The 12,094-nt window shown below is 45.2% G+C and overlaps 1 protein-coding gene across 8 annotated transcripts in view; it reads right to left on the reverse strand.

Annotated features, from left to right (window-relative positions):
- The window catches only part of Ate1 (arginyltransferase 1), a 129,127-nt gene that overhangs the window by 49,482 nt on the left and 67,551 nt on the right, over positions 1-12,094 (reverse strand). The window contains exon 11 of one of the 8 annotated variants that reach the window (XM_030242026.1): positions 5,896-6,381. The exons of 6 other annotated variants lie outside the window; for them this stretch is intronic. In XM_030242026.1, the coding sequence (XP_030097886.1) occupies positions 6,346-6,381 (36 nt within the window). In that variant the 3' untranslated portion in view covers positions 5,896-6,345. Of the gene's footprint in view, positions 1-5,895; positions 6,382-12,094 lie in introns of those variants that run through there. One more of the 8 variants, XM_030242027.1, reaches the window with a different exon arrangement.

The following is a 12,094-nucleotide window of genomic DNA, read 5'->3' on the forward strand; positions in this document are numbered from 1 at the left end:
AATTTATTGATGACTTACAGTCGGCAGCCCAATTCCCAACAATGATTCAGTCGCAGCTGTGAATGGAAGTCCAAGGATCTAGCAGTTACTCAGTCTCACGCAGCAAGCAGGCGAAGGAGCAAGAGCAAGAGCTAGACTCCCTTCTTCCAATGTCCTTATATTGTCTCCAGCAGAAGGTGTAGCCCAGATTAAAGGTGTGTTCCACCACACCTTTAATCCCAGATGAAAGGCGCAGGCCAGATTAAAGGTGTGTTCCTTAAACTCGGAGATTCAATCTTCTGGAATCCATAGCCACTATGGCTCAAGATCTCCATACCAAGATCCAGATAAGGATCTCCAAGCCTCCAGATAAGGGTCACTGGTGAGCCTTCCAATTCTGGATTGTAGTTCATTCCAAATATAGTCAAGTTGACAACCAGGAATAACCACTACAATCCACCCCTTGTCAACTTGACACAAATAATATCTCATGTTCACATGAAACAATAACAAGGTTGTAAATACGCCTAACATGATATAACTATCCCTCGTACAATCGCAAACGCATCAGTAAATTTACAGTGGGCATTCATAGTACTTTATAATCCTCGTTTCTGCAACTGGTTACGTGGCCTTAATTGGTATTTATAACTACCTTCCTCTACTACCCATTCTGTATTTCCTTCACCTTCAGCCAGCACCTCAGCAGGTCTTGGCTCTTTTCCTGGAGGATTGACCCATACCTTCATTCCTGATGGGTCTGCGTCCTTTGTCATCCTGCTTGGATTAGGCTGTTGTAGTTTCCCATTGACTTTAATCACAGGACATGGTAGTACTAAGAGACGCCCTAAGGGATCTCCTACACTCCAGACATAATCTTGCTTACCACCATTGTGAAGAGGTAATCCAATTTCGCCATGGTAATCTGGATCTATCACCCCTCCTAACACTGTTATTCCTTTTTTAGCCTGTTGGTTTAAGGGCATTAGAAGCCCAAAATGACCAGGGGGAAGTCTGAGCTTCCAGTTCAATGGAATGTTTGTTGTAGCTCCTGGTAGGAGCACTCCCCTCTCTGGAGCCAAGACTTTTAGGCCAGCAGAACCTAGAGTTATGGGGACAGGAAGCAAAAATTTTCCTAGAGGGTCACTAGGAGTGATAGTAAGTGGAACTATTCCTTTTTCCACCCCTTGATTCCTGGACCCATGAATCCTGGCTATGGGTGAAACTGTACCATATATCGAGCGCTGATTCAAAGCATATACTGCCTTCTGAAGAACTCTACCCCAGCCTTCCAAGCTGTTACCACCTAATTGGCGCTGTAACTGCGTCTTCAAAAGGCCATTCCATCTTTCTATCAGACCAGCTGCTTCAGGATGATGGGGAATGTGGTAAGACCAGTGAATTCCATGATCGTGGGCCCACTGTCGTACTTCTCTGGCTGTGAAATGAGTTCCTTGGTCAGAAGCAATACTGTGTGGAATACCATGACGATAGATAAGGCATTCTGTCAGTCCGTGAATGGTGGTTTTAGCAGAAGCATTACGTGCAGGAAAGGCAAATCCATAACCAGAATAAGTATCTACTCCAGTAAGAACAAAACGCTGTCCTTTCCACGAAGGAAGTGGTCCAATGTAGTCAACCTGCCACCAGGTTGCTGGCTGGTCACCTCGAGGAATGGTGCCATATCTGGGGCTCAGTGTTGGTTTCTGCTGTTGGCAGATCTGGCAATCAGCAGCAGCTGTAGCCAAGTCAGCTTTGGTGAGTGGAAGCCCGTGTTGCTGAGCCCAAGCATAACCTCCATCTCGACCACCGTGGCCACTTTGTTCATGTGCCCATTGAGCAATGATAGGGATGGCTGGGGAGACAGGCTGACTGTCCACAGAACGGGTCATCTTATCCACTTGATTATTGAACTCCTCCTCGGCTGAAGTCACCTTTTGGTGAGCATTTACATGGGACACAAATATCTTTACATCCTTTGCCCATTTGGAGAGATCTATCCACATACTTCTTCCCCAGATGTCTTTCTCACCAATTTTCCAATTGTGATCTTTCCAAGTCCCTGACCATCCAGCCAATCCATTGGCTACAGCCCATGAGTCAGTGAATAATCGTACATCTGGCCATTTCTTCTTGCAAACAAACTGTAATACCATGTGTACTGCCCGAAGTTCTGCCCACTGTGAAGATTTCCCTTCACCTGTGTCTTTCAAGGTTGTCCCAGAAAGGGGTTGTAATGCTGCAGCTGTCCACTTCTGGGTGGTGCCTGCATAACGTGCAGAGCCATCAGTAAACCAGGCTCTAGTCTTCTCCTCTTCGGTCAGTTGATCATAGGGAACACCCCATGAGGCTATAGGTGCATGCTTGGCAGCAGATGGCATTGTAACAGGAATAGAAACCATAGGCATTTGAGCAACTTCTTCATGTAACTTGCTTGTGCCTTCAGGACCTGCTCTGGCCCGATCACGTATATACCACTTCCATTTGATAATAGACTGCTGCTGTGCACGTCCCACTTTATGACTTGCAGGGTCTGATAGTACCCAGCTCATGATGGGTAGTTCAGGTCGCATAGTGACTTGGCGTCCTATTGTCAGACGTTCAGTTTCCACTAAGGCCCAATAGCAGGCCAAGAGCTGTTTTTCAAAGGGAGAATAGTTGTCTGCAGATGATGGTAGAGCTTTGCTCCAAAATCCCAAAGGCCTTTTCTGTGATTCACCTACAGGGGCCTGCCAGAGGCTCCAAACAGCATCTCTATCAGCCACAGACACCTCAAGTACCATCGGATCTGCTGGGTCATATGGTCCAAGTGGTAGAGCAGCCTGCACAGCAGCCTGGACCTGTTGAAGGGCCTTCTCCTGTTCCAGGCCCCACACAAAGCTAGCAGCTTTCCGAGTCACTTGGTAAATAGGCCTAAGTAACACACCCAAGTGAGGGATGTGTTGTCTCCAGAATCCAAATAGACCCACTAAACGTTGTGCTTCTTTCTTGGTTGTAGGAGGGGCCAGGTGCAATAACTTATCTTTCACCTTAGAAGGAATATCTCTGCATGCCCCACACCACTGGACTCCTAAGAATTTCACTGAGGTAGATGGTCCTTGAATTTTGGTTGGATTTATTTCCCATCCTCTGATACGCATATGTGTTACCAATGAGTCCAAAGTGGTTGCTACTTCCTGCTCACTTGGTCCAATCAGCATAATGTCATCAATATAGTGCACCAATGTGATATTTTGTGGAAGATCCAAACGATCAAGATCCCTTCTAACTAAATTATGACACAGGGCAGGAGAGTTAATATATCCTTGAGGCAAAACTGTGAAGGTATACTGTTGGCCTTGCCAACTGAAAGCAAATTGCTTCTGGTGGTCCTTATGGACAGGTACTGAGAAGAAGGCATTTGCCAGATCAATAGCCGCATACCAGGTGCCAGGAGATGTGTTAATTTGCTCAAGTAAGGAAACTACATCTGGTACAGCAGCTGCAATTGGAGTTACTACCTGATTTAGTTTTCGGTAATCAACTGTCATTCTCCATGATCCATCTGTTTTCTGCACTGGCCAGATAGGAGAGTTAAATGGAGATGTGGTGGGAACCACCACCCCTGCATCTTTCAAGTCCTTGATAGTGGCAGTAATTTCTGCAATTCCTCCAGGAATACGATACTGTTTTTGATTCACTATTTTCTTTGGCAGAGGCAACTCTAAAGGCTTCCATTTGGCCTTTCCAACCATAATAGCCCTCACTCTACAGTTCAGGGAACCAATATGAGAATTCTGCCAATTTCTGAGTATATCTATCCCAATTATACATTCTGGAACTGGGGAAATCACCACAGGATGTGTCCGGGGACCTACTGGACCTACTGTGAGTCGGACATCAGTCAAAACTCCATTAATCACCTGCCCTCCATAAGCCCCTACTTTAACTGGAGGGCCACAATGTTTCTTGGGATCCCCTGGGATCAGTGTCAACTCAGAACCAGTATCCAGCAGACCCCGAAAAGTCTGATTATTTCCTTTTCCCCAGTGTACAGTTACCCTTGTAAAAGGCCGTAGGTCCCTCTGGGGAAGAACTGGAGAAAGGGTAACAGCAAAACCTTTGAGTGTCTTATCAAGATCCTTCCTCAGAGGAACCTGGCCACCCCTTCATTCAAGGGGTTCCGGATCTGCAAACTGTCTCAAGTCTGGAAATTGATTCACTGGCCGAGATTGCTGTTTACCACGATCTAATGTAGCCTTTCTTTCATTTGTTTGAGAATTTTTCTGCTTATACAGATCAAACAAATATGCAGTAGGCTTCCTATGTATTTCATTCCTGGAAACACCATGATTGATTAGCCAGTACCAAAGGTCCAAGCGAGTCATGCCATTATAAATTTCACCTCTCCTGTGCTGACCATTACTGGGTATGTTATTATAAACATTCTTTTGTCTACGCTGTCCATTATAATAACTAGGATCACCTTGTCTCCGGCGATTCAATGCTGCCACCTGGCCCTTGTTACCTCGGGATCCAACTAAACCCAGTGAATTTAATTCATCTAATTGAGCAGAAGCATCTCCAATGCTAAGATCTGGCACAAGGAAAAGGGAAAGAACAAAACCCTTCAAATGTGCTGGTGCCCCTCTCACCAATTTGCGTCTTATAGAGCTGGTGAAAGGCATATCTTCTGGACCTTCCCATTGTGGACAATTATGCTTTACACAATATATCCACTCTAGCATTGCAATTTCCCTAAGTCTTAAAATCCCTTCATCAACACTAAGCCACGGAATATCAGGCATCTCCAAGTCATTTCCAGTAGGCCATCTTTTGATAAACACCTCAGCCAACCATTCAAACAAACTTTTGACACCTTTTTTAACTATGCGAGCTTCCGTATTAAACCTAGAATCTCTACTCAGAGGACCCATGTCAATAAACTCAGCCTGCTCTAGTTTTATGTTCCTTCCACCCTTATCCCACACCCTTAAAATCCATTCCCACACATATTCACCAGGTTTCTGCTTGAATGAATTAGCAAACTCATTAAGCTCCTTAGTAGTGTAGCGAATTTCCTCATGGACTATACTTTCTACCTCCCCTCTAGGAGCCTGTTTTGCTTTGAGTCTGGTTACAGGTCTAGAAGAAACTATTGGTGGGCCGTGAGCAGACTCTGCAAAATTAATTTCCTCATGTGGGGAAGGCATTATTTCAAGAGGTGGGGCTGAGGGTACTACTTCCTCAGGTGGGGCAAACCCTTGAGAATCTGAAGATTCAAAATTCTCAGCTTCAACATGGTCTTCCCACACATCCCCATCCCATGTTGTAGGATCCCATTCTTTGCCAATTAGAGCCCTTACTTTAACTGTCGACACACTCTGAGGCTGAGACTTGAATTTTCGCTGTAGTTCAGCCAACCTTACAATGAGAGTTTCTGTTTGATTTTCTGCAACTTGAGCTCTATTGCTACAAGAGAGAAGATTCTCCTCAAGGACACACTTAGCAACTTTTAGATCGTTTACTTGTGTCTGGAGCCTTTCGATTTTATCACACAACTCCTTCCTTTCATTCATCATTTTTTCCACAGATACTAAGAGCAGCCAGCCAGTAAAATCATTTTTCGATTTTTTCCCCATCTTGTAGAAAGCTTTGTGCACTGAATCACCTAATTCATTAAGAAAATCAAGGGCATTAGCTTCTTTAAGTTCGGAATATAGTTTCAACCATGGGTCTTCAAAATTCTCTGAGCTCCCAGGAGGGAGAGAATCTGGAGAGGTTTCAATAGTTGAAAGTGCTGGTGGATCAACAAGCCAATTCCAGTATTTTAAAAGATTCATCCTTGTACTTCTGTTACTCTAGAACCACTCCTGGTACCAACTTCTGTATTAGTCAGGGTTCTCTAGAGTCACAGAACTTATGGATAGTCTCTAGATAGTAAAGGAATTTATTGATGACTTACAGTCGGCAGCCCAATTCCCAACAATGATTCAGTCGCAGCTGTGAATGGAAGTCCAAGGATCTAGCAGTTACTCAGTCTCACGCAGCAAGCAGGCGAAGGAGCAAGAGCAAGAGCTAGACTCCCTTCTTCCAATGTCCTTATATTGTCTCCAGCAGAAGGTGTAGCCCAGATTAAAGGTGTGTTCCACCACACCTTTAATCCCAGATGAAAGGCGCAGGCCAGATTAAAGGTGTGTTCCTTAAACTCGGAGATTCAATCTTCTGGAATCCATAGCCACTATGGCTCAAGATCTCCATACCAAGATCCAGATAAGGATCTCCAAGCCTCCAGATAAGGGTCACTGGTGAGCCTTCCAATTCTGGATTGTAGTTCATTCCAAATATAGTCAAGTTGACAACCAGGAATAACCACTACAGATGGTCTTATGCTGATCCTCCTGGTCCTCCTGCCTGGACCTCCTAAAAGCAAGAATTACAGGCATGTGCCAGCCACTACACCTGGAAATGTGATATTTTTAAGATATTCAGTCCCAGGTGTTCAGTTTATTGTTTATGTTAACAGAAGTAGTATAAATATACTAAGAAATATTTCTAAAGTAATTTAATAAATTATAACTCACAATTATAAATGTTCTAAATTAATTATGATGTCTGAGAAAAATCTGAAGACCACAAATGCAAGCACAGCTTGCCTCTCTCTGATAATTCAAACACAATAGTGTTTTCATTAAGAAACCCCTCTTCAATGGCCTTGTCAGACAGACATCAGTGGGAGGAGAGGCCCTCAGGTCTGAGAGTGTTCAATGCTCCTGTATAGGGGGATGTCAGGGCAGTAAGATGGGAGTGGGTAGGTGGGAGAGTGCCCTCATAGAGGCAGGGGAAGTGGGGATGGGATAGGGGGTTTCTGAAGGGGAGACCTGAAAAGGGAAAAACATTTGAAATGTAAATAAAATATCCAATAAAAAAAAAAGAAAGAAATCCCTCTTCATCTCAAAGTGAACTTGTCCTTAATACTACCAAAATAAGATAACCTGTAGAAATGCCAAACAATGCAACTATCAGACACAGATATGCATTTCCCTTAACCAGTGACCAAATGACTCATTAGCCATGTATCTATACTTATACATCTAAAGAGATCCTGAACATTTACTATAAAGCAGAGCTAGCTCTACTGTCCAGAAGCTGAGAATCTAATGAAACAGATGGGAAAGTACCTAACTCAAAGCCATCAGCACTGGGATCAGAACATACACTGCAATGGGAACAATACACTCCAGTCAGAAGGGCAGCAAGATTTCACAAAGGAGGCAGATTTGAGATGAATTCTTGAAAGGTGAAGAGGAGGAAAGGGAGGGTAACACGAACCACACTATCAGCTGAGAACGAGAACATACCACATGAAAGCAGAAGCTACAACCACAGTCCATACATAGATTCTTCTAGGAGTGACAAAGACAGCTCTTACCAAAGGTTCCTAACAACAAGAAGGGACTGAAAAAACACTCCACAAGAAACACTAGATCTGCTGGGCGTGGTGGCGCACGCCTTTAATCCCAGCACTCGGGAGGCAGAGGCAGGCAGATTTCTGAGTCTGAGCCTGGCCTGGCCTACAGAGTGAGTTCCAGGACAGCCAGGGCTACACAGAGAAACCCTGTCTCGAAAAACCAAAAAAAAAAAAAAAAAAAGAAAGAAAGAAAGGAAAAAAAAGAAACACTAGATCTTTAAAATTCACACACAAAAAACTAATTTCTCTTTCAAAAACAACTTGATTCTTGGGAAGAATGAAATATTAAAGTGAATTATTAAATTTCAGTGTGAAGTTACTGGCTATTTACTCATTACACTATTTAAAGAACACCCAGGGACTCAGGATGTAGCTCAGCTGGTAGAGTATCTATCTGCCCTGCACACATGAAGGCCTGGCACCACGTAAATCAGGTGATGGTTAAACTTCAACTTTTATCCTAAACACTAAAACTGTACTGATAAAAGGAGTAAGTCACTGTTGTATCAATTTATTTTCATTAGCCTCACAAACCACAAGTGAAGTGCTTAAGGGTAGCGTATTAGTTACTTTCTTCTATTGCTATGACAATTTACCATGACCCCGGCAAGTTATAAACGAAAGCATTTAACTAGGCTTATGGTTTAGCAGGGTAGAGATCCAATGAGGACAAACAAAGGCATGGGCACAGCAGAGAGAGAGCTCACATCTTGATCCAAAAGTAGGAGGCTGAGAGAGAAACAATGGGAACCTTAAAGCCCACCACCTTGTTACAGAACCATCAATAAGACCACACCCCTATCCCTTCCCAAACAGTTTCACCAACTTGTGGCAATGAAGCATTCAAACCTATGAGCCTATGGGGTCATCTTCATTCAAACCTCCACAGGGAGAAACAAAAAGATAAATCAGGAAGCTGTGCGTTTCCATTGGATTTCTGTCCCTTTTTAAAACTCCATATTGAAATACCTTTACAATGGCATTTCAAAGATAGTAATACTCATTTCCAAGCACTCCATTAAGGTGTCAGCACACATCTTTCACATGTTTACTATACATGGCATCAGACAATGATATTGTTGTACTGTGTTACCTAAAATATAATGGGACACTTAAATCAATAAATTTATACGTCATCATTGTTTTAACATGCAATCCACGGATGGCCTTTCAAAAGCATAATTCAAAAGTGAGAAAACATAAAGGGGAAAAAACAGGCTATATAAGGCATTTACATGGCAATACAAAGGTAAAAACATCTTAACACAGATACCAAAGTACCAACTTTCACCATGAAGCAAAACTGGTGAACATTAGGACTGTGAAATTTCAGGTAGTCTGTAATTTTTAAAAAACCCACGCTTGTTCTGGCTAAGTGCCAGCATCTGAGGTCTCAATTCGTTCCTAGCCCGGTGCAATGGCGAGACCATGACTACTGCCCATTTCTCTGGCTGCCTTTGCTAAGCTGCAGCCTCCCCTCCCCCTGCAGGTGTTAAGGAAGGAAGTTAAAGAAAGATGAGAGAATCTGTCTGATGTAGTAAAGAAGGGCAAATGGGCCACCCTATGTTCCTCAGAGTGGCCTGCCTTTGGTGTAGGATAGCCCCACAAAGGGATCTTCAACTTGCCTGTCATCAGGGCAGTTGAAGGGAGAATTTTTAGACAGGAACCACAATGGTCACCCTGACCAGGTACCCTACATAATAACTTGGAAGAATCTTGTTGATTCACCCCCCTCGCCCTTCATGGATAAAAGCATTTCTTTCCCCAAGACCCACCTCACAGCTTCTGGCTGTCAGGAAAAAGAAAACATGGGAGGAGATAACTGGACCTGAGAAGTTGATCCTCCAAGACCCTTCAACATCAGGCCTGCTGCTCCAAGGCCCTCCTCCACCATATCCCCCTCGTTTGCCCCCATGGCCCAGCCAGCGCCAGCACCAGCTCCGGGATCCTCGGTACATATGGGACCAGGGCTGTTGTACCCCTTTACCAGAGGGAGGAACAGGAGGAGTCTCCCAACTTCCCAGTCCCGCCATGGGGACCAGAAACCAAAGAACCACCTCCCCTGATACCATGGTGGCTCTCCCTCTGCGGGCTTATGGGTTTCTAGATGATAAAGGCAATCAGGCTATGCAATACTGGCCGTTCTCGTCTGTTGACCTACACAAGTGGAAGTCTCAGTTATCCCCCTTTCTCAGATAATCCCAAGGGTTTGATTTATCTCTTTGAGACTGTCCTGCTTGCCCATCAGCCCACCTGGAATGACATACAACAGCTTATGAGGGTCCTCTTCACCACAGAGGAGAGAGAATGCATCCTCCATGAGGCCCTAAAGAATGTGCCCTCAGGCTCCCTGGGAAAAAACCCAGCAGTCACTGACACAGGATTCCCTTTAACCTGACTTTAATTCAGCCAAAGGTGAGGAGCACCTTAAGGTCTACACTAGGTGGTATAGGCAGGTCTCAAGCAGCCGCCCAGCAGCCCACAAATTTGACCAAGGAACGTGAAGTTAGACAGGGATGAGTCACCTGCTGCCTTTCTAGAGCAGCTCATGGAGGCACTCACCCAATATACACCCTATGACCCCAGCAGCAAGGAGCACAAGCTACTGGGACTGTGGCTTTTACAGACCAGGCTGGTAGGGATATCAGGAAAAAGCTTCAGAGGCTGGAGGGACTGCAGGATGAGTCACTGAGGAGTTTAGTGCAGGTTGCTGAGAAAGTCTGCCATAGCAGGGAAGGAACAGAGAAAGAGAAGGAAAGAAGATGAATGGGAGATGAAAAAAGAAAAGCGACAGGAAAGGAATTTACAGAGTAAATCTTGGCTACAGTAGTTAGGGATAGCAGAGAAGAGACACTCCAACCAAAGAGAGACAGAAAACACCTTGAAAAGGACCAGTGCACATACTGCAAGGAAAGGGGCCACTGGGTCCAAGAGTAGCCCAAACGGCAAAGGTGTTAGTCCTGGGGGGAGACAGCGACTAGGGAGGAGGGGTTTGGACCCCCTGCTCGAACCCAGGGTAACTCTGAGAGTGGAGGGGAAACCCACTCAATTCTTGGTGAACACGGGCTCAACACTCGGTCCTCCTCCAAGACAATGGCCCCGTTCCCAAGAAAAAATCTTGGGTCCAAGGAGCCACTGGCATCAAAATATGTTCATGGACTACCCGAAGAACAGTGGACCTAGGAATTAGCTGAGTATCCCATTCATTTACAGTCATCCCAAACTGTTCCTACCCTCTGTTGGGGCGAGACTTACTCTTCAAGATGGGAGCCCAGACACATTTCCTGCCCAACGGGCCACAACTAACTGGCCCAAAAGAAGAGCCCAAGGGTGGAGGAAAGATCTCTCCAACTGACCCCTGCCGGGAGCCAAGGCTAGCTGCCTTATAGAAGGGAGCAGTTTTCTCCATGAAGGTCAGAGACAAGCAGGTGCTGCCATGGTGGACACAAATGTCTCATATGGGCAGAACCTCTACCCCTCCACAAGTGGACGCAGAAATCAGAGCTAATTACCCTCATTAAGGCCTTGGAACTTGGGGCTGGCAAGAAAATTAACATCTACACGGATAGCAGGCGTGTCTTTGCCACAGCCCACATCCACAGGGCTATATATCAAGAGAGAGGCCTGCTCACATCAGAGGGAAAAGAAATAAAAAACAAACAGGAAATCTTGGATCTCTTGGATGCCCTGATAAAGCCTGCAACTGTGAGTATTGTTCATTGCCCAGGACATCAGAAGGAAAGAGACTCAGTGGCCCAAGGCAATAACCAGGCAGATCAAGTGGCTCAAGAAGTGGCTATGCAGGAACCTATCCCAGTTACGGGCCCACAAGAGACACCTGCTGGGAAATGAGACTGGACTAAGGGATGTCCTCTCTTAGAATATAATATACTGAAGAAGAAAGGACTGATTGCTAGCCACCTTACCGACTACTGCCTAGAGAAGGAAGGGCAATGGCGTACACAGGAAGGAAAAACTATGCCCCCCAGAAACCAAGCTGAGGACTTACTGACCAAATGCACAGATGGATCCATTTAGGGGATGGGAAGCTCATCCAAGCAGCCAAGGGATCTAAGGTATGCGTAATGGACCTTGTAGGATAGTGTAAGGTGTGTCAGCAACTAAATGCTTATGCAGCCAAGAGCAAACAGGGCAAGAGAGCTAGGGGAGAATGGCCTGGGGTTTATTGGGAGGTCAATTTTACAGAAGTTAAGCCAGGAAAATATGGTTACAAATACCTTCTAGTGTTTGTAGATACTTTCTCTGGATAGGTTGAGGCTTTCCCCACCAAGCAGGAAACAGTTACTGTGGTTGCCAAGAAGATACTAGAGGAGACTTTCCTGAGGTTCAGCATGCCCAAGGTAATTGGATCAGACATCGGTCCTGGTTTTGTCTCTAAGGTGAGTCAGGGATTGGAGGAGATAGTGGGAAGTAATTGGAAGCTGCTCTGTGAATACTGTGCATACTGTGCCCAGAGCTCAGGAAGGTAGAGAGAATGAGCAGAACCCTAAAAGAGACCTTAACTAAATTGTCCTTGGAGACTGGTGCTGACGGGCTAGTGCTCCTTCCCCTGGTCCTGCACTGAGCCCAGAACACTCCCCTACCATTTTAACCTGGCCCCTTTGAGATTCTGTGTGGGACCCCACTCCCTTGACCCCAGCTCTT

This window comes from Mus musculus, chromosome 7 (assembly GCF_000001635.26).
Source record: "Mus musculus strain C57BL/6J chromosome 7, GRCm38.p6 C57BL/6J".
Classification (NCBI taxonomy): Eukaryota; Metazoa; Chordata; class Mammalia; order Rodentia; family Muridae; genus Mus; species Mus musculus.